The sequence below is a fragment of the Hakea prostrata genome, chromosome 3 (assembly GCF_041222555.1).
Source record: "Hakea prostrata isolate BN-2017 chromosome 3, UWA_Hpros_2, whole genome shotgun sequence".
Classification (NCBI taxonomy): domain Eukaryota; kingdom Viridiplantae; phylum Streptophyta; class Magnoliopsida; order Proteales; family Proteaceae; genus Hakea; species Hakea prostrata.
Genome location: NC_142602.1, coordinates 15,120,735 through 15,144,267, shown reverse-complemented (window position 1 = coordinate 15,144,267; position 23,533 = coordinate 15,120,735). Strand labels below are relative to the sequence as shown.

Genomic DNA, 23,533 nt, shown 5'->3' with positions numbered 1-23,533 from the left:
CCTATATATTTTAATCCAAACTCATTCTCGTCTTGACCTTAATTTATGGCCAAGTATTATTGTCCTTGACCCTTAGCCTTACTGGGCCAAGCCAAGCTCATTCTTGCCCTAATTAGCCCTGTCTCTGGCCCTATGCCTAGCCCTAGCCCTAACTGGCCCTGTCCCTGATCCTAATTGGCTTTATTTGTCCCTAGCCCTGATTGACCCTATACTTGGCCTTGGCCCTAATTGACCGTATCCTTGTCCTTAATTTGTTAAGATCAAGCATCAGAGACAAAAGTGTGGTCAAGACTAGGGCAAAAAATCAGAAACGGATCTGAACAGACCCACCCTCAGAGCTAAAATCTTGTGCCTAAGCCCTATTCGGGCTCAAGGAGGGTAAGGGCAATCAAGACCAAACTTGCACCCCTACGGCCTTGCATTATCACCTTCCTGTTAGGGGAGAACAATGTACTTCCGATTTTAAATCACACTGTAGGGGATGAAACTAATATATAAATATATTAAACGAATCATAGATAAAAAACTATGGGCTCTACCCCTACGTTGTGATTCAAAGCTGTCAGGGGAGCACGTTGTTTTCCCCTAATAGGGAGGTGATCTGAACTCAATTCCAATGATATAAAAGTAAGATTAGGCTCCTAATCATACAATCCTTGTCTGTGGTGCCCTGGTGTTGCATATGATTCATACCTTGCATGGTCTCGCTTGAGTTTATCTTGTTAAACCTAGAACATATTCTCATACGTAACGTTCAAGGTCATTCATGGGCCACTCAGTTGAAGCCTCAATGCCATGGATCCCACACAGTGAATTTCATGTAATTCGCCCTTGAGGGGTCCTGGATATCATAGGGACGAAAGTGATTTGCTCTCCATTCGCTTCTTGATGATCTTGTTTGATAAGATTGTCTGTAGTTCAAATATTGTACAGTCAAGAGTATAACTCCCATTTGTGAAGTTGATAAGCCTTTCCAATCCCCAACTTCACTAACATGAACAGAGCTGACCAAGTAATGTTGAGAAAATAATAAACCTTAGTTAACGTCATTCTAAATAAGTCAAAGCCAGGATTTCATCTAACATGAATTAGATTTTGAAGACAAATAAACCCTAAAATTCCTCTAAGGATCACAATTCAGCCTGATGGGCATTAAGTATTCTGCTGCAAAATGACAACAGATTATTATAAATAATAATACACAAAGGATTTAATAAACTCCATATCCTTGAAAGTCTTCTTTTTCTTTTGGTAATTCATATCCTTGAAAGTTAATTAGTCACTGAAGCAATTTCTTGCTCTCAATAATTTATACAAGAGGGTATTTGGTGATTATACAATAAGGAAACCTCAAGGACACCTATCTTGTTTCCTCTTTACTTTTCTTTTTCTATTTTACCCATCTCAAAGAATGATAGGTTCTTATCTGGCCCAACAATGAACAATAGAAAGAACGTTTGAAAGGAGAAAAGCTGGAATAAATTACAACACGGGGCCATGAAATTAGTGAATTAGGCAAGAAATTTCCCTTCTCTAACTATCTGCTTTTGTTTGAGGGACCAAATATCCACTCTTCAGATTTGCTTAGGAGCTGAGCCTTCTGTTTGGTATCTCTCAAGAATTAGGTTGCAGTTGTTCATTGTACGCCCGTCAAGGAGATTGTGATTCCATAGCTTAATCATAAACAACCTCCAACACCTGCTCAGTACACAAACAGATGAATCATTTGCAAAACAATAAATACAGATTCCATTTTGTAAGGAAATGTTTAAATGCATATGTTTTTCCAGTGTCAAGCTCATGTTTGCATGTGTAGGACATAAATTCAATCCATCCATCCATCTATGCCTAATTCGCAACTTCTATATGCTGTGATATTCACATCACTGAACTATGGATAGCCAGTACTGTCACATCACCATGTAAATTAATATTGAAATGAAAGAGAGTGCTACCAAGCAAGGGTGGGTGATCGGATGAGGTCCTGTCCATGAAGTTTTGAGAATGCCTCACATGCCCATGGAATATGGCCATCAGCAAGAACCCTGCAACACAATAATTTATGTTTTTTTAGAAGGAAATTCTAACGAAATTATGCAGAACATTGACAGCAGAATACTTCCTTCACGTAACCTTGTTAGTAAATATTTCCTAAGCTAAAAAATGTGCAAACTCTTCAATTTATTTTCACTAGACAAACAGATTTTAGACTTCATTTCATCATATCTCTGGAAAAACCTGTGTCATAGGCTAATTAAACCAGCATTGTTTCGAGGAATAAACCAATAACTGAGAGTAGACGTTTACATTCCTACATGTGTGACACCTTGACTGCTCCCTCTGGAGCAACCAATAAGGGCACCAAAATAATATTTAACTAACAAAACAAAATACAGAAAATAACAAAAATCATGGTTACCTTTGCTTTCTTACAAACGAGTTCCAAAGATGCATAATATGCTTCTCATCTTTGGTAACATCTACAAAGTCATCTAGCATCTGCCACACATGAAGATTAAGCTTCATTATTAAAAAGTGTGTTCACTGCTCTAGGAAATTAAGAGGACATAAAACATGCATGATTACAATTATTACTAAACTAAAGTTCATCAAGCCAGCACATTGACCACATATCAAAACAGTCAAAAAGTTTATGGAACTTGGTAAGTGGAAAAAAACAGCACTAGTGATGCAAGCTATGATAAATGGTTCTAATAAGCCTACATGAAAATGATTTTACAGTTGCACTAAAACTAATTGGTATCAAAGCTAAGGTTGCATATTCAAGTAGCTCTACACCGAAGGAGTGCTTGTTGGGCCTAGAAGGAGAGCATCTCCTTGGAACATTGGGATTAACCGCTCCACCCTGCATAAGAAAATATAGTTATACACCCTCACTAATCACTACCACCAATTCATTTTTGAGTAGTGGTAATCACTTGACCCGAAAGGCCAATAGTAATGTGTCTAACCCCTAGACAATTTCCCAACAAAGGATATTGATGTAGCTTCAAATGAAAGGGCCAATCTTTCAAGATCTTTTAAGAAAAACAACTCAAAGGGGACCAAGAAAAATATCAGAGATTTGGGGTGAATATTTTCGGGGTCGGGAATCAGGGTCTACAGGTGCCCAAATGTGCTGAAACTTGGAGAAAATATAGGTGATTATATAGGGATATGATCCCCCCAAGTTTGGTTAGGTTTGGATGGTTAAATCAAAAGATATAATGGTTCTTGTTTTGGGGGTTCCAGGAAGCCCGGAAGTTCAAAAAAATAATAAAGTGGAATGACACTTGTAGGGATGTGGATGGGATATGCTGGCTGCCACTTATATCGATGTGGGAGGCTCATTTGAACTGTGGAGGAGACGGAATGACTTGAGTGAAGACTGAATACACAGCCATAGAGGAATCCCTGCTTGGTTTCACAAGAGACCCTAATCTCATGCAATTGGAAGTTCCTTACTAATACTGAGAACACCATTCTTGATGGGTTAGCAAAGCAAAAACAAGCCTGATCTTAAAAGCTGAATTTTATTAATCTGAATATGTGAACTATTACACGAATAGGGGCTTATTGGTAGCCTAACAATTGCATCTCTAGTTGTACTTTGAATATAAAACAAATTGAAATATAATTTTAATAATAAGAATTAGCCTACAAACAACAACAAGCCTTGTCCCAACTAAATGGGGTTGGCTACATGGGTTCTTGTCTTCCAATCAGCTCTATTTGAGGCCCATACCAGATACAAGGCTGAAGCTATACATATCCTTTCTCACCACTTCTATTAAGGTTATCTTAGGTTCGCCCCTAATTCTTCTAGTTCCCTCAATCTGTATTAAATTACATCTCCATATCGTGGCATTTACAGGGCCTCCGTTGAACATGGCCAAGCCACCTCAAACAACTTTCTCGTAGCTCATCATTTTCAGAGCTACTCCTAGACCAACTCTAATATGATCATTCTTTATCCTATCATTTCTAGTTTTGCCACTCATCCATCTTAGCATCCTCATTTCTACTATACTGAGCTCATCTATATGATGCTTCCTAATAGCCCAACACTCCACAACATACATCTTAACTGGTCATGCAATGGTTCAATAGAAATTTCCTTTGAGTTTAAGGGAATAAGTCGATCACACAGGACCTTAGATGCACCTCTCCACTTCATCCATCCTATTGTAATTGTCATTTTGTGACCCGTATATAATATATATATATATATATACACACACACACACACACACACACACATGTTCCTTCATGGTCAACTACGAGCATGGAAGCGATGAAAGCATGCCCACTCTCACCAGCTAACACAATGGATCAATGCAGGGGAGAAAGGCCGAGAAGCCTAAGCTAAGCTATCAATTGTCGTACCCCAGCGGAGTGACGTCTACTTAACGAGATGAACATGAGTGGTCAAGCCCTACAATGAGATCATGCGCCGAGCTTGTGACCATCGCAATGAACGCGGTATGCTTATATATATATATATATATATATATATATATATATATATATATATATATATATATATATATATATATATATATATATATATATATATATATATATATATATATATATATATATACATATATAATGTTAGGATCCTGGAAGAATGCCAAGTGGAGAAGAGAGAATGGGAATATCACTACCAACTGTTAGTTGGAAGATTATAGAAGGGGGGGGGGGAATATGTCAAAAGGGGCATTGGTAAGTTTGCATAAGGTTTTGGGCAGCCTTTCGCTAAGGGCACCGTGAGGAGTAGGGGGTGATTGGCACCATCAAAACCAGTGTTATTTGGGATTTTCACTTTAGAGTTTTGGGTGAGAGTTCTTGTAACTTTGTTCTGGCGATTGCTTGAGAGAACTCTATTATGTTCTTGTTCTACATAGTCGGAATTTCTTCTTCTTTGCCTGTGGATGTAGCACAACGAATTGGTGTGTGAACCACATTAAATCTTTGTGTACTCTCATTTTCTTTCAATTCATGGTTTCTTGGTGTTCGTTTTAATAGTAATTCTTTGGGAAACAACATCGTCTATATCATCTTTTTTTATTATGATAGAGCTATGGTACCTAAAATAATTCCTTTGTGGAATCTCCTCCTCATCAAGTTTCAATATCTCATCATCTGCCTAGCCTAATACCCATCCATGTAGGACCATAGTTGTTAAAGTGTCGCCTAGGCGTCCTGGCACACTTGGTAGGGCCTAAGGCAAGGGTTGCATCATTAGGAGCCCATAAGGCGTCCGCCTCAGTGTCTGAGGCGTCGTCTTAGGCACCTTGGACGCCATATACCCTGAGGCGACTGCCTTATGGGTAACTTAAAGTCTGAAAAAAAAGATGCCAAATCAAAGGCTGATAATTCATTTACAATTAGATTACGATTGGGAATTAACTACTCATTGGACCTATACGCATTACTGCAATATGCTACATGGGATCAAATTGTTGCATTAATTTTTTTTTTTAAAAAGCCAATCGAATGACTTAAACCGTAAAGACTAAAATAGTGTGCCCTAAATCTTGCAAAACTCTTCTTCTCAAACTTGATTGCCAACAACTTGCAGCGACCAACGACCGAGACTAAGATGCAGCGACTACCGACTTCTTTCTTTCTACTCTCTCCAGCGACTTCTTTCATCTTCTTTTCCCTCCCCCCCCCCCCCCCCCCCCCCCTCTTCTTAAAAACTTGGTACAAACCTGAAACCTCTCATTACTCAAGTTGCAGCACCGATAGTCAAGTAACTCCAGCTGCAGCGGCTAAGACATTCAAGCGTCTTTGCATATAGCTTCATCTCAGGCGAAGGTAGGTGATGCCTCAATCTTCTTCATTCTCTGTGTTTCTTTCCCTCTTCTTTTCCCTCTTTTCTTCTTTCATTCTTCCTTTGGTTAATTTGTGATTTTGCTAAGACAAATAATCTTAACAAAATCCATCATCAATTTGCAATAAACTCCGGCGATTTTTGGGTGTTTGTCCACCATCTCTCAAGCGACAATATGTCTCCATCTTTTTTTTTTAACTTTTTATCCGTTTCCAAAAATAAACAATGCTTAATCAGGGACTAAGTATGACCTGTTATTGAATACCCTCATGCTCTAAGCCTTTGCTTCTGAGATTCTTGGCCATTTTTTTTTTTTTTAACTTTGTATTCAGAATTGCTTAATCAATATGATCAGCCACTGGGGACTATGTATAACTTGTTATTGAATACCCTCATTCTCTGATAGATGCTTTTGAGATTCTCTTACTTTCGACATTTAAAAAAAATAATTAGAAGACACTCGTGCAAATCGTGAAGCTTTCTGACTTTTGAAAATTTTGTCATAAATGACATGACATTTGATTATTTCAACATAGAAGCTTCATAGATGTTTAATTGGCTTTGTGGTATCATTATTATTATTATTATTATTATGATTATTATTATTGTTTTTAATTTTGGCATATTATATGTATAAGTTTTATGTTTTTTTATTTGTAGATATTTCCTCGTTATTTACAATGGCCACAAGTGATAATCTGATGCTTGTTGGTAGGGGGGGTTAAGCAAGTTATAATCCCTCCATAGACCCAAAGAGAAAGGCCAAGTCAAATGACCCCGGGTAGAAGTATGGGTATTGGCTAGATGTGGCTGATAGGATACAGTCAAGTGCACTTTGTGCAACAGAGACCTTAAAGGAGGAATAAGAAGATTGAAATAACATTCAGCGGGTGGATATGGGGATGTTGCAAAGTGCACCAAGACCACTGCAACAATTGCCGAAGAGCTGAATGTAGTGTTGTCGAAAAATAAGAAGAGGGCAGTTGTTATTGATTAGATAATGAGTATGATGATGTTCAACAAGTAACTGAAGAAGAACATCCTACTCCTGCCTCTACTGAAGGAGGGACGTTTCCTAGTGTTGGGTCTGAGGTACCCTCTAAGAAACCAAGCTCTTTCAATTATTGGATAGTAAAGTTGAAGAAATTGGGGAAGAGCATGTAGTGGTGACTGATAATGCCTCAAATTACAAAGCAGCTGAGGCATTATTAACGGAGAAGAGGACTACATTATATTGGACTCCTTGTGCATCTCACTGTCTTGATCTGATGCTAGAAGACATTGCGGTGATAATTCAAGCGAAGAGAATAACCACTTTCATTTATAGGCACACAAGATTGTTGGAGGCCTTGAGACAGAAGACAAATGTCAAGGATTTTGTGAGGGCTATAGTGACTAAATTTGCTACTTCATTCTTGACACTGAAAAGCTTATTGAAACACAAGGATGACTTAAGGCACTTATTCATTATGAGGAGTGGACAAAATCCGATTTGTCCTAGATACAAGCAGGGAAGACAGTAGCTAAAACAACATTTGCTTCGACATTTTGGAATGGAGTGGAGGATTGCATTAGAGCATCACAACCTCTTATGATTGTATTGAGGATTGTAGATGCTGATGAAAGACTTGCATTGTAGATGCTGATGAAAGACTTGCATTGTCTGAGGTGTTTGTAGCCATGCAAGAGGCTAAGAGAAGAATAAAGGACAATTTTGGAGGCAAAGAACGACTCTGGAAAAAAGTCATACAAATAACTGATAGGCGATGGGAGTGTCAGGTGGAGAGATGGTGCAGCCTTATTTTTTAATCTTGGGAAGTTCTACAATTTAAATATTATGGATGATAGTCAGTTGATTAGTTCTCTCCAAACTTCTTTCAATGAAGTTGTTGCAAGACTAGTGTCTAATATAAGTCTACAAGGCTACAAGATAAGGTATTGCACTAGGCAAGTGAATACAAGAAAGCTAGAGGTCCTTCGTAAGTTTTTACTCGTATGCTTTTTTGTTTTTAGTTATACTTATTTTGTTTGTAACTCTAGTTTTTATGTTAGTCTTTTTTATTTTAATATATATTATAGATACTTGGTGGGATACATATGAGCTTACAAGGATTGCACAGAGGATACTAGGCCTTCATTGTTCCTCCTCTGGTGGTGAACAAAATTGGAGCACATTTGAGTTTGTAAGTATTAAGTGATTTAAGTATTTTAAATACTTTTAAGTTTAAATTTTGGAAGAATGACTTGGGATTCTCTTCAATTGCTTATGAATTCAGATTCACACCAAGAAGAGAAATAGGCAGGAACATGAGCAATTGAATGATCTAGTTTTTATTTAGTACAATTGCCGTCTTCAAGAAAGGTTCAATGAAAGGTTTAGAAATTATGATCCCCTACTCCTTGATGAGCTTGATTGGAGCAATGAGTGAATGGTTAGTCAACCTGAAAATTTAATTCATCTTGAGGGTGATCTTATTTGGAGCACTGCTGATAGAGCTATGGGGGCATCTGCATCACTTGAGGGATAAAACAGACCGAGGAGAGGTCAACCAAGTGAATCAACATCTGCTGGAGCTAGTTTATGCTACTCACGTCGCAGGTCTTTGGAGAGGGTAGTTAAGGAACATGACTCTGAGTCTGATGGAGACATGAAAGAAGTGGAAGATTTGAATGATGATAAGAATATTGTATATGATTATAGTCTGAGGTCTAGGACAAGTATCTCTTCGGAGCAACAACAACTTCGAGAAGATCTCCCACTTGTTACCAATTTGCTTGATGATGATTATATCTAGTTGATTTATATTTTTTTATTGAGGATTTTGGATATGGATTATGGATTTTTATTGGGAATTTTGGATATGGATGTTTTGTTATATTTGGGATTTAGACTTTAGATTTTAGATATAAGTGGGATTATTTGCTTAAATATTTAAAACTTTGTATTTGGATATTTGGCTATATGTTTTGTTTAATTTTCTTCTACTTATGAGGATATTTGGCTATATGTTTTGTTTCGTTTTCTTCTCCTATTTTCTAATACTAGACAATGGCGGATGAGGATATTGCTTGGTAACATGGAATCCCTATGGACATAAGAAGACAAAGTACAATGTTTTAACCACTGTGGTAGAGCCATCCATGGAGGTAAAAGAATGTTCAAGGCTTCAAGCAACACTTGGTTGGAGGTTATGTAGATACACCCAAGTGCCGCCAAGTCCCTCTTGAGGTGCAGGATACTATTGCTGAAAACTTATATCAATTGGAGTTGGCTAGAGCTCAACAAACGTAGAGGAGCATGTGGAGGAGGTAGAGCCGCAGGTGCTGGTGGAGGTGGAATTGCAGCTGGTGCTGGTGATGTTTAACGAAGGTATGTTGTCTACTTGTTTTGCTTATGCATCTATGTATTTACTATTTAGTCCCATCCTATCGTATCTTGATTCTTGAATTCAATTGTAAATGATAGTATGATACTTAGAATTTATTTAGGACCTACTATGTGTGGTTTATAGTATGTTGGATGACTTAATGTAGGCTAATGTGAGTTCTTTTATTATATAAGATATGATAAATTTACAATAAACTCGAGTGTATGAGATATACACTAAAAATTTTACTTAAAAAGCCTCGACCGCCTCAAAAGCACTTCGGAGGGTGCCTCGTCAACTCATCGCGTCAAAACTAGCCTAAGAAGTTTGATACATAGTAGGGGCAATTTGGTAAATTTGAGCAGTTCCAATCAAGCCCAGTTAGATCTAGCTAAATTCAGAATGTTTGTAGGACTCCAGTTCTATTTTTATTTTGTTATTTGGGTCAGCTTAGGAGTAGTTAAGTTTTAGTCCTATTCTAGTTAGTAGCTCCACTTAAAAGTAGAAGTCCTTTTATTTTATGTTTCAAAGTTGACTACTGTTAGGAGTTGTCTATTCAATGCCATAAATACACGGCCTATTGCTTGTAACAAATCAATTTTATATGAATAAAAATATTGAGGAGTTAAAGCAGAAAGTGAGGCTCAATTAAGGTTACTAGGGTTTCCAACGCAGGAAAGGCCTGTGGCAGCTCGATTGATAAATTTTTTTCCATCCTTAATTCATCCACAGCCCCCTAAACTAGTAATCAATCATCCCAAACCTTACCTTATTCTTCCCTATCCATCGCACCCTTCCATTTCCCCTCCACAACCCATTCAATCCTCCTCCTTCCCCAAAACCCTAGGTTCCATAACTCCTAAACCCCATCACAAAATTCCCACTCCATTTAGGATTACCACCCCCACACTCCACCTAGCATTCAATCCCAACCCAAATCATCCCCCAGAAAACCTATAAATTAAAACCCTAATTTTCTCAAAACTCTAGACTTTTAGAACTTGAATCTGAAAGCAAAACATCAAACGTCAAGGTTCAGAATTAGGTTGTCGACAATCCTAAGCCTATAAACCATAACTGAATCCTGTGCACCCTTTCACAATCCCCAAAAACCCAAAACAGCCCCTAAAACCTTAGCCGCAGGGTTTAGAGACCCTAATTTGTCTGCAGGTTCCTCACTAGATCCTGGATATTGGCCCTCATCCTATTGGAGCTACATCACGAATTTTTGAAAGAAAACTCTAGTGGGTCACTGGGGAAGCCATTGTCGAATACTGAGAAGAACAGGGAGGAAATGCAAATATGGATGCAGAGAACGAGGGTTGACCAGAAAGACATTTGGATTAAAACATTGCAAATGAAACCCCACTTAAATAATTGAAGGTTTTATGGATGTCAACTTGACGTGAACCAGAATTTTCCCCTTGGTCAAAACCCTAAGTGGGGCCCACAAAATGCACCTAGGAAGCCTCCCAAGGTTGGCCGAACCCCCTTGAAGGATTATTTTGCTCACTTTAGCCCTAATTTAGTGGCTGGTTTTTATTTTCAGAAGAGTTTCAGTCAGTCAGGAAGTCTAGTTTGAATTAATTAAGAGTCCTTATGCCTGTCATCCAGCACATGTCAATTAGAGTTTCAATTAAATGGAATTTGATAACAGCTAATTAGAGTTTTAAGTTACTTTGAACTTTATTTCAGCATGTGTCAATTAGGGTGGAATTTTCTTCAAGCATGCGTTAATTAGGGTCCATTAGATCTTTGAATTTGTATTTCAACGGTTGTGATTAATGTGGCAGGATCATAATCTATAAAGGAATCCCACTTAAGAGTTTTATGGTTTTTTAGTAGGCTATAAATTAAGCCTACTTTTTCTTTGTAAATGCAGCCTGGATTAATAAATGTATTCAAGAATTGCAGTCAAGGAAGGTGCAGCAGGGTCCTATTCATGTAGGAACTTGCGGTTATCTAGGGATTCTTATTTACATCAATTCAATCCTGTGATTCCAGCAAGTCCAACAATCATCCATCCTATTCAGCACTCAAGTACGTACCAGAATCCTCCCCACCCTTTGTCCTTCATTCATAGCAACTCTAGCCCCTCCCCCAACCCTGTGCAAGCCTCCCTTCCCCTCCCTCTGTTCTGGACAACTGCCCCCAACCCCTTTGCTGCTGCATCACAGCAGCATCATCTCCAGCCCCCTATGACTCCCTAGATCCCTTCCGCACCCCTGCGATACCCTAGGCAGCAACCTCACCCTACCCCACACCTTGAGGCACCCGTCCCACTTCTCTTTTTTTTTTGTCTCCTGGTTAGCATTCTGGAGCTCATACTGGAGTCTGGGCTCAATGCAAAACAGAACTCTGGCTGTGGAGTCTAGCTTGTTAGTTTATGTGTGCAACCTTGATCCTCGAGGCTTGGTTGAGAATCAGTCGAACTCAGAAAAGTTGTTCAAAATTAGGTTGAACCTATACAAAAATAATGACAGAGAACATGGTGGAGATTTTTCAGCACAAAATGGCTGATACCCAGACATTTTGTGGGGCATTGCCCTTTCTAGTGGAACCCTAGGATTATGAGTGTAAGAATGAGACAGTTGATGAAGTTGGCTAAGCAGGAGTCCCCCACTCAAAGATGCTCATAGGATTAGTATTCCATTGTGAGGACTGCGCCTTTGTAAGGGCAGTTTCCTTTATAAAGTTTAAGAATACAATTTACAGCCTTTCTTCTTGTTGGAGTCTTGCTATATCTGTATGTACCTGATCTTTAAGTTGACACATAAATAAATAAAAAAATAATAATAATAAAATAAAATAAAAAGGCAGAATAAATCAAGTAGAACCATTCTTAAAAATTTTCAATGGTGGTAGAAACAATCAATGTCATCATCCAACAAAACTTCAGATAAATTGGCGAAAAAATGAAGGAAAATGATAGAATCACCATATATACCCTTATATCTTCAAGATCTGCAATGTCATCATCAACTTCATCCTCACTATCTCGATCCGACAATACTTGATCTAATTCCATTGGCTTCATGCATAAAATAGTTTGTAATTGAAAGTAAGTTAGTATGTAATCCAAACAAGCATCATCACCAGAAAATGAAATGCAGTGGTCATTGAACAAAATCCAGAAAAAACTATAAAAGTGACTCCAAAATTTCCCAGCTAGATGAACAGACTGAGGTGGAACTATCACGGAAGTCTAGCAGCTAGAGAGCACTCATTTGCCAATTACTACCCAGGATTGCAGATGGATGGGAAGCCATCACCAAAAAATGCATTTACAGAAGAGTTCAATAAGAATCGCACTGAAAGACAGCAAGACTCGAAAGAGTCGGACCAAGAAAATGAGTCACTCATTTGGTGATCATTCAAAATTCTAACTTTACTTTTACTTCCACTAGCAAAACTTCACATGGTTTTTGTTGTTTTTAAATAATTTAACAGTATAAATGTTTTCATTTTGAGGGAGTAATTGTTTTTGAGAATTATTGTGAATTTTTTGTTTAATACATTCCATAACCATCCCATAAAGTTATTATGGAATTTTTAATTTAATATGTTCAGTGAAATTATGTTATTTTAGATGGAAGTGGGGAGGGATTAGTATTTCTAGGATATTATTGGGGAAGAACTGAAGAGGCGCTGAAAAGCATTAGGGTGTGCTGTTCAGGATTTTGTTGCGAGGGGGAATTCTATGAAAAAGCATATCTATTGAGAGTAAGGGTATTGTGGTTCAGTGAAAAAATATACCAAAACCCAGTTGTACTTTTATATAGTAGTAAGTATTAATTGTAGAGGGATCTTTGTTTTCGGGGGGGGGGGGGGGAAGAGAGATTGGAATTAAGATATCAAGTATTTAAAAAAAAAAAAAAAAGAAATGGGAAGGAAAGCAGATATCAAGAATAATTGTAAGGTCATCCATCTCATTTGCAAAATTTCTGTCCAGATCTCCTGCGACAACAGCCCAGCAGTCTTCACGGTCCCAGGCCCGATGCATTGGTGAAGTCCAACTCCCACTGTTATGACTCTCCGGGGAGGAAACAAGCTGCAGCTTCAACAGCTCATAAATCTAATAAATATACTCCACTCTAATCCATCTTTATTCTTCCACATGAAGAAGCTGGGGGGGGGGGGCTGTTAGGCTGTTCACAGCCGTACAAGAGCCCTCTGGGGACTTCAAAACTGAAAATAAGATCACAAAGAGGCTCCTTGTTGTGAAAGCAAAGGGAGTTCAAGATATTCTCTAGCTAACTCCTATTCTAATTATAGATGTTAAAGAGTTTGTTTGTTTTTTTCCAAGGTGCCCACTTAAGTTGGGCTGAAACTCTTGACTGTCCACTTAAGTTGGAAATATTCTAGATTGCTCACTCTAGGCTTTTTGAAAAATTACGAGTTACCCAAAATTATACCCTTTGATCGTTAAGTTTAATGTTGATGGACCATAATACTAGGGGTGTAAACGGATCGGATAGTGGTAATACCAATCTGCATCCTATTATATTCGACGGATTCAGATAATATCCTATCGGTTTTCGGATGGATAGCCACATTCAAATGATGATCAGATAGTTATTTTCTTAAGTGGATTCTTCTAAATGGGCATGAATACAAATTAAATACAAGTTTTCGACTATCTGTTGACATCTTTACCATTTTATTTGTGAGGCTAAGTCTGAAATTTAAGAATTTAGCAACTTTAAAAGTCATTTCAGCAAAAAATCTAGAAAAATAAGTCACATATCCCATAAAAAATTATAAAGATAAGAAAAAAAATCCAAATAAGTATTTATTGGACGGATAATAATCTGTAGGAAAGGGGTATGTCATTTCCTCATCCTATTAGTAATTGGACGGATACGGATACCACTAAACGGATGCGGATGCAAATTCAGAAGCGGATTTTGGTTATCCATTTACACCCCTACATAATACCCTTCAACCACTAAAATGACTTTAATGCCCCCTCAGTCTCACTCACACTACCCAACACCTAAGCGGGTGAAGAATCCCATCTTCTTCCTACACCTCCCAAGAAACCCCACCGCCCCCACATTCCCCTGCCCGCGACCAACCCTTTGATCTTGCTCTTCTAGTTCTAAAAATCTGGGAAGTGAAATTAAATCTGAAAACTCAGTGAATATAGAATTTTGGTCTTTGAATGGGTCATAGAGACGATCCATAAATCCAATTCTCGGTTCATCGAACCGTGTCGATGGTCCACAAGTATGATGTGGGATATCTTGATCGTTAAAAATGAAATCTGTTTGAGGATACCTGACAGCATAATGAGCTTTGTGAAGTGGTCTCTCGAATTTCAGCCAAAGGTTCTCGACCCCTGTGATAACTCACTAGTTTGATTTGATCTTACTGAGTTTATTCTTGAACACCTTCTTCCCTCTCTTCTTAGTTTGAGTTATGGAGAAGGTTTTGGGAATCTTGTCTATTCTCTCGTTTCTGCTCCTTCCCATGTTAGTTTCAGGTGATTGTACATGTAGCAGTGAAGATGAATCAAAAATCAACAAAGACGAACTCTTAAGTAGAAGATAGGAGACATCGCATCCAATAATGAGACTCATTGTAACCTTTAATTCAAATTCCAGGTTTCAAAAATCAGGGTGTCGATTAGCATGTTCCTCAATTTGGATAAATATGGACAGTGATTTTGATTCAGATCAATCGGAGATCGTTGTTTCATACCAAGGTACCTAAGAATCAGGGAGATTTTGGTTAATTCGGTTAGGGTTTTACTCATAAATTACGGCTGATTGAGCTAGGAACATTTCTTTTTGTGAAAACTGCAGACCACCATCTCTGCAGGTGAGCACTAGATCTCTCTATGAATATGTAAAACCCTAATTTGAGATCACTGGCTCTCGATTTCTCGAATTCATTCATCTCTAAGAGGTCTAACAATTCAAACCCTAAACCCTAAACACACTTTCTTTCCTTCCTTCCTCCATGATAAGCCTATCTAGAGAAACCCTAATAAGTATTAACCACGCATCAATCGCAATCAAATTATTAAATTTCTAGAATAACTTGGTTTGTTAGCACCGGAAGAGCACAGTCACCGGCAAGGGGAGGGGGGAAGGTGGGGGCGGTGGTTGCCAACGGGGAAGGGGTGGTGGGGTTTCTAGCAGCGAGGTGTAGGAAGATGGGTGATGGTTGGATAGTGTGATTGAGAGCATTAAAGTCATTTTAGTGGGTGAGGGCATTATGGTCCATCAACATTAAACTTAACGGTCAATTTCCCACTTAAGTGGGCAGTCAAAATGTTTCAGCCCAAGTTAAGTGGGCACCTTGAAAAAAAGACTCTACTATCCTCACTTAAACTAGACCAATTGATAAGCTAAGTATGCAATTATCGTACTCTACCCATTAATCCATGTTTGTGGTCAATTAAGTTGGCAAATTACAAGGGAAACCCAACCAATAAAGGCTCAATCCATATGCCTATCAACCCTAGGTTGCTTTCAATAAAAGAGGTCTTCTCTAGTGCAGGATCTGGGTATTCTTTCTAAATTATTTTGTTTTCTCCCCTTCTTCATTATTATTTGTTAGCTTTTTCTATTCTCAACTTAGTACACAATCTCATTTTATTATATAGCATAACATATAATTCAAAATCAAATAGGTAACAAAAAAGGGGAGAGAGGGGGCAGGGGGAGTTGGGGTCACCAATCACCTGAGCTCTGTGGGAATGGAAGAACTGCCGCTTTTGCAAGAGTGTGCGACTGGAAAATAACAGTGGATCAGTTAACCGGGAAATTAAGTAACATTATACACGCAATTCACAAATCACACAACTTAACCCAGACCATTTGAATAGCCACCAACTTGTACAGTTGTACTCATTAGACAAATCAACATTTCATCTTCCAATAAAGAAAAGAAATATTGAGACTTCTACAAAATAGACATGAAAGATCTCCAAAATTGCTAAACCAGCCAAGATTTAGACCGAAAAAGTTACAGTTGGTAGAACAAAACCTTTTGGACACTTCCAACTTTTGACTGGTCAAGCAAAATGGAGAACCATCATGTATCTTGGGTATTCGTTAATCACCATTCCAGGTATTTCACTGTTGTGGCTAAGCTTCATGGCCAAAACACAATTGCCATGAGTACTATTCAGTCATTTGAACGATTAGACGGGTGAAGAATAAACCAGATAGGGTACATGTAAGATTTGGAGGACAATGTCAACCATAAGGCACAGCTAATAGGAACTTGTACTGCACCTAGTACCAACAAAAGGTTAATATTTAGAAAGTATTAAAAAATGACACTTGAAACAGTCAGATTGCTGGTAGCAACTAACAAGTGCCCCGTTTACAGAAAATCTGTTCTGGAAAATTTAGATACCCAGAGACAAAGGCCTGATTAGACCTTATGGCAACCGCAAGGGTAGATACATTTGTTAACAACCAGAAAACAGCATCATGTAAAGAGAGCATAGTTGACCAGAAAATAAGTTGCACGATGCGAAAGCATAGTAGAAAGAATATCTCCATTGAAAAAGAAAATTGAAAAACATGCAGTCTTTGAAATAAAATATGCCAAATAGAGTTTAGTTTAGAAGCTTACTTTTTAGGATCAGACCGTTCGACGGACAACTTTCTAGTCTTTGCAAATTGCACAGAGGCAGATGGTGCATGGTTGCTTCCAGATACTGTTTGAACACATTCAAGACCCACAGATGACTGAGCTGTAGCAATTGATACACCTGCAATATTAGGGCTAGATGCAACACGTTCTGCACTCTCTACAGTGCAAAGATTCACAGGACCATTGCTTTCAGCCTTATGGTTTTCATTTTGCAGAGCATTCTCCACGAGAGCTGCCCTTTGAGCCATCTCCTTTTCTTCTTTATTGGAATGAGAATCTGAAAAACCAAATGAGTATCAGCATTCTTAACCAACCCAGAAAAATACAACAAATCAGCCTCATCCCAACTAAATGGGATCAGCAGTCAGCAACCAAAAAGTATGAATACACATGTGGCATATAGGTCTGGCACAAGAGATTCCGGTAATGCATACGCAATACTCATGATGACATAAAATATTCAGACTGTACACTATTGGTTGTTCAACCATATCAGTGGTGTTATACCTGTTAGACAATGGTAGAAGGGCAAAGCGGCAACACAGAAGGGATTAACGCCAAAGGATCTTGGTTTCTTATTGTTAGCCTCTGGTTTTCCTTTTTGATCTCTAACTCTTATGTACTTCTTTCTCTATAAATATGGAACAGATTTGGAGGCCTTCAAACATCGATCATTAAGCCTCCTTGGTGGTAACCATCTTCTCTTCTTCTTCTCTTTCTCATTTGTTGAAGAATACACAGGAGCACCAAGGAGCTGCCTTGGTGTACAAGCATGCTTTGATGGTGGTTTCAGAATTGTAGATACGCTACATTACTTTCTATCTCTGGTGTAGGAACCTTGGTACACAGTTTTTGGGAGTTTCTAGAAAGCATAGTTTCTATTTTCTGTTAGTTACTAATTTCAGAACTTTCCTTTTTCTGTAGTTTCTATTTTGGACAGATTTTAGGAGTTAGAAGACCAGAAGATTTTGTCCATGAGTTGTACTTTTTATTCCCTTTTTAGAGGACAAGTTTCTTGTCTCTCAAGTTGTATGCTTGGCACTTAAGTTCTATAATAAAGGAAGCCTGCGATTCTAGTTTTACTTTGCTAGAATCGCAGGCCTTTGTGTGGTTCTTCTCTCATCTTCTTCTTCTTCTTCTTCTCGCATTGATTTGATTCATTAAATCTTATTTTCTAACATGGCATCAGAGCTTTATTAAATCAAAAACAGTGTTGTCCCATTCTTTCTTCTGAAGTTCTTTTCCTGTGTTCTGTTTCCTTGGTACAACCACCTAATGTTGCACCTAATACACTGTTAGATCAGGTATTCATCTGAACTTATCTATTCTTCCTATTACCCTATGTTTTAGGGTCCCAGAACTCAGACTATATTCTGGTCTTTATCACCTTTTGATTGATTCTGTTTCTGCACACTACAGATTCTGTTTTTCCTCCCATTTGGCCTAGAAATTGCAGATTTTCTGTTTCGTTTTTTACTTCAAGTTCTAGGATACTTATTCAAGTTCCTACGGATTGTATGATATCTATTACAACTTATAATGTCTTCAATCACTATTGATTCAGCTGCAAATATTGCAGATTTCAAGGGAGCACAAGTTGATCCAGTGAATGTTCAAATTACCTACATCAAACTCAAAGGTAGTTCTAAATATTTGTTTTGGTAATAAGTTGTTTGTGTTTAAATACTTGCAAAAGGTAAACTTAAGATCATTGATGTTGAATCACCTACTGAGACCGATAAATCCTATGCTAATTGGAATTGGACCCAAGATGATGATATCATCAAAATTTGGATGTGGAATAGCATGGAACCTAATGCTGCAGCCAATGTTATATTTCACAAAACTGCAAAGGGAATATTGGATGACTTGCAAGAAACTTATTCCCAAGCTAAAAATATGACTCGAATTTATAGTATTTATGAAAAAATATTTCAATTTCAACAAGCGAACAAGTCTCTGCAGGATTACCGAGGCAATACGAAATGAGTTTTTTCTCTCTAAGTTTCTTGCAAGATTGAACCCTGAACTAAAATCCGTAAAGGACATCTTCTTGCTGGTAAGCATGTCCCCAACCTCAGTGAAGCCTATTATAGACCTCAACATATTGCTTTGCCTAAAGGGGATCCTTCTGGAAATAGTTCTAAAGGAGAAAATTTTGCCTTTACTACATCTAGTAGAAGGGGACGCGGTTGTGGTTTAGGGGGAGTTACTTGACCTCCTAGAAGCCGTGGTGTTTAGCAATCTTATAAGGCACCTAGGCTTTGTACTCACTATGGTAAAACAAGACACTGGGTGGAAGCTTGTTGGGCCAAACATGGAAAGCCACAATGGGCTAAGCAACTTGCCAATCATGCCATAGATAATGGTTGTACTAACACAGTAGCAACAAAGATAGTGGTTGTATCTTCTTCTGGGGACCGGTCTAAGACTTTTCGAGATGATGTAAGCCAAATTCTTCGCTGTCTACAAAATACTGAGACAATCGCTTCCACATCCAGTGGTACTTCTGCTTCCCACTCTTTCTCATGGAGGTAACACAACTCTTCTCACTTCTACATCCTACCCTTGGATCATTGATTCACGGGCTACTTCCACATAACTGGTAAGTCATCACTTTTTAGTTCTTTTTCTACATCCTACATACTACTAATAACTCTGTTATCATAGATAATGGAACTTCCACACCTATTCTAGGCTCAGGAAGTGTCTCTCTTACACCTTTTACTTTATCTATTGTACTCCATGTTGCTAATTTTTCCTTCCAATTTATTATCTATTAGTCAGTTAACTAAAGCTTTGAATTGCTTTGTAACCTTTACTCCTAATTATTGTGTTTTGCAAGACCTTCACACAAAGTGACAAAGAAGACAATTGGTGGAGAGTGTGAAAGGAATGGACTCTACTATCTGGACTATGCTACCCCTACTGCAGCCCTTTTTCATGATGATGTAGATGCTTTCCAGTGGCAATGGCATTTAGGCCATCTTTAGATTAAAAAATTTATTTCCTTCTTTAAAGTTAGTGTCTAGATTGACTTGTGAGGCATAAGAGTTGGGGAAGCACAACCGTGCCACCTATCCTCCACGCTCTATCCCCCATAGTGAGTCTTTGTTTTCTTTAGTTTATTCAGATATTTGGGGTCCTTGCAAAGATAGTAATAGGCATGGTTTTTGGTATTTTGTTATTATTGTGGACGATTTTTCACGTTTTACATAGTTGTATCTTTTAAAGGATCGGACTGAGTTCTTGCCTATATTTAAAAATTTTATTCATGAAAAAAATACTCAATTTTCTCTTCCTCTTAGATCAGATAATGCTCTAGAATACATACAAAATGATATATCCATTTTTTGTGACTCTTTTGGAATGATTCTTCAAACCAGTAGTTCATTCACTCCCTAACAAAATGGAGTGGATGCACGCAAGAATCGCCACCTCTTGGAGGTTGCACATGCTCTTTTAATTGAGATAAATGTTCCCAAGTGTTACTGGTGTGATGTAGTTTTAACTACTAGTCATTTAATTAACCGAATGCCTATGATTTTACTTTCCAACAAATCTCCTCTTTCAATTGCTTTTCCAAATGGAGAACCGTTTTTAGTTCCATCCAAAATTTTTAGTTGTGTTTGTTTTGTTTCCACATACTACGGATAAACTTTCTCCTTGATTTGTTTAAGTGTATTTTTCTTGGGTACTCTCGTACTCATAAAGGTTTTCGGTGTTATGATCCTGTTCATTGAAAACAATTTGTAAGTGTCAATGTGGCTTTTTTTGAGGACATCCCGTATTATACTAGTCCATCTCTGTCTAATGAAAATCATGTTTTGAATGATGCATCTCCCATTCCATCTTTAATTCCTTCAAATGACAGTGTGCCTCTATAGGTTTATCTGCGAAGACATAAGTTGGTTGAGCATATTGTGGATAGTACAATTCTTCTTGTTGATACTGGCGGCTCTCATGTAATGGAGATTGAGGCTGGTCCTATAGAAATTCCCTCTTGATCCTCTAAATCGGCGGATTCTTCTAGTGGAGATCCTACTCCTCCTTTAGATGACTTACCCATTGCCTTGAGAAATGTACTCGTACTTGCACTTAACGCTCTAATATTGTTTATCCTGTTTCTAATTATGTATTTGTTTCTCATCTACCTCCTAACTTTCATTGTCTAGCCTTTTCTCTATCTGCCATTTGTATTCCAACCCATCATAATGACTAATAAGGCCCTTAAAAACCCTAGCTGGAAAGCTGCCATGGATGTGAAAATGGATGCTTTACAGTCTAGTCACACATGGTCCTTACTCCTTGGTAGACTTGCCCCTTGGAAAAGATGTGGTCTGTTGTCGGTGAGTATATATTGTTAAGTATCATTTTGATGGTACGGTTGAACGGCTCAAGGCTTGTTTGTTGGTTAAGGGCTATATACAGACGTATGGTGTGGACCAAGACTTTTTCTCCTGTGGCTAGTCTTAATTTTGTCTGTCTATTGATATTTTTAGCTGTTAATTATGATAGGCCTTTCTTTCAGCTTGACATAAAGAATGCCTTCCTATATGGTGACCTCAATAAGGAGGTTTATATGAAGTGACCTTCAGGGTATGTTGCTCAGGGGGAGGATAGTGCTCATGTTTGTAGGCTTTATAAAGCCATCTATAGACTCAAACAGTCTCTGTAGGCTTGGCTTGAGAAGTTTAGCAAGACAGTGGAATCTTTTGGATTTGTCCAATGTTATTCTGATCAACTCTATTTTTGTTAGACGACAGGATGCTAGTGTTGTCATTATGGCAGCTTACGTTGATGACATTATGCTTTTAGGTAGTGATATTGGAGCTATTGATACAATCAAGGATTCAAGGCACACTTATAGAAGTACTTCTAGACCAAGACTGGGGTAATTTATAGTATTTCCTAGGAATCAAGGAAATTCGTAGTAAACAAGGAGTTAGTTTGTCACAGAGAAAGTATGTGTTGGATCTTTTGACAAAAACTGGCATGCTTGCATCTAAACCTATTGACATTCCCATGGATCCTAAGTTGAAGTTAGGACTAGATGACGGTGACTTGTTGGATGATGTCCATCGTTACAGCAGTCTTACTGGGAAGCTTATTTATCTTACCATTACTTGTCTTGATATTTCTTATTTTATTGGTGTGTAGAGTCAATTTATGCAGTCTCCCAGGAAGGCCATCGGGATGCAGCAATAAGAGTACTTCGGTATCTCAAGAGTGTGTCCGAGAAAGGGCTCATCTATCGACCAAATTGGACTATGGATTTGGTTGCCTTTTCAAATGCAAATTGGGCAAGATCTTTAGCTGATCGCCGATTTACGACAAGTTATTGAACATTTCTTGGTGGAAATCTTGTGACTTGGAGGAGTAAGAAGCAGTCCACTATTGCACGCTCTAATGCTGAAGTAGAATATAAAGCCATGGCCCATAAGGCTGCTGAGTTAGTGTGGTTTCGCTCCTTGGAGGAAATGGGATTTCCAATCTCTGGCCCTATGAAGATGTTCTATGATAATCAGGCTGCTACTTATATCGCTAGTAACCCAATGTTCCATAAGAGGACGAAGCATATAGAAGTAGATTGTCACTTTGTTCTTGATGGCAATCAAGAAGAAACTGATCGAGACCCCCTTTGTGGGCTTTACTAATCAGCTAGCTGACTTATTTACTAATATTCAGGCCTAGTTTTCGGTCTAGTTGCAAGTTGGGCATCAAAGACTTGTATGCTCCAGCTTGAGGGGGAGTGTTGAAGAATACGTAGGAGCACCAAGGATGCTGCCTTGGTGCATAACCATGCTCTGATGGTGGTTTCCTTTTCAGGTATGCTACATTACTTTCTATTTCTGGTGTAGGAACCTTAATACACAATTTTTGGGAGTTTCTAGAAAGCATAGTTTCTATTTTCTGTTAGCTACTAATTTCAAAACTTTCATTTTTCTGTAGTTTCTATTGTGGACAGATTTTAGGAGTTAGAAGACTAGAAGATTTTGTCCATGAGTTGTATTTTTTCCTTCCCTTTTAGAGGACAAGTTTCTTGTCTCTCAAGTTGTATGCTTAGCACTTAAGTTCTATAAATAAAGGAAGACTGCGATTCTAGTTTTACTTTGCTAGAATCGCAGGCCTTTATGTGGATCTTCTCTCATCTTCTTCCTCTTCTTCTCCTTTGTTCTTCTTCTTCTTCTTCTTCCAACACTGATTTGATTCATTAAAGCCTATTTTCTAATACCGTTCTTAGGTTTCTCTTTTATTTACAATACCCATGATACTCTCCAAGTTTTTCTTTGTTTTCCTACAAACAGTAAACCAAGCGAAGCCCTCATTTTATCAACTCACCCATGTTCAGACTAAAATACATTAGCTAACAATCTTCTCACTGCCAAAAACAAAAACACAATCATGCAAAGACCAAAAACGGATCTAATCCTATTCTACCAGGTTTGAGACATCCCCCAGTCAAGCCCCCCCCCCCCACCACAAAAAAAAAAGGGGGATAAATTTCCATATTAACTATTCAAACCCTCCCCAACCCCCCTTGCCGCGAGTATTCCATCGCTTTGGATCAGTGATCCAAGAGTTCAAAAACCGAAATGCCTCTATTTCTGGATATATCTTAATTATTTTTAAATATTTGAAAGTCTGAATAATTGTGGTAAATTTGGATTATGTTTATGCAGAAGCAAACAACTTGGCCAAATAATACCTG

General features: G+C 38.2%; 1 protein-coding gene across 3 annotated transcripts in view; it reads right to left on the bottom strand.

Annotated features, from left to right (window-relative positions):
• Positions 1–677: 677 nt before the first annotated feature.
• EMF2 (VEFS-Box of polycomb protein) overlaps positions 678–23,533 on the bottom strand; it is a 54,269-nt gene continuing 31,413 nt past the window's right edge. For all 3 annotated transcript variants that reach the window (XM_089149362.1, XM_089149364.1, XM_089149363.1), the window contains 6 exons: positions 16,801–17,098; positions 15,899–15,947; positions 12,155–12,238; positions 2,420–2,499; positions 1,956–2,045; positions 678–1,698 (listed from right to left, as the gene is read on the bottom strand). In XM_089149362.1, the coding sequence (XP_089005488.1) occupies positions 1,575–1,698; positions 1,956–2,045; positions 2,420–2,499; positions 12,155–12,238; positions 15,899–15,947; positions 16,801–17,098 (725 nt within the window). In that variant the 3' untranslated portion in view covers positions 678–1,574. The remainder of the gene's footprint in view (positions 1,699–1,955; positions 2,046–2,419; positions 2,500–12,154; positions 12,239–15,898; positions 15,948–16,800; positions 17,099–23,533) is intronic.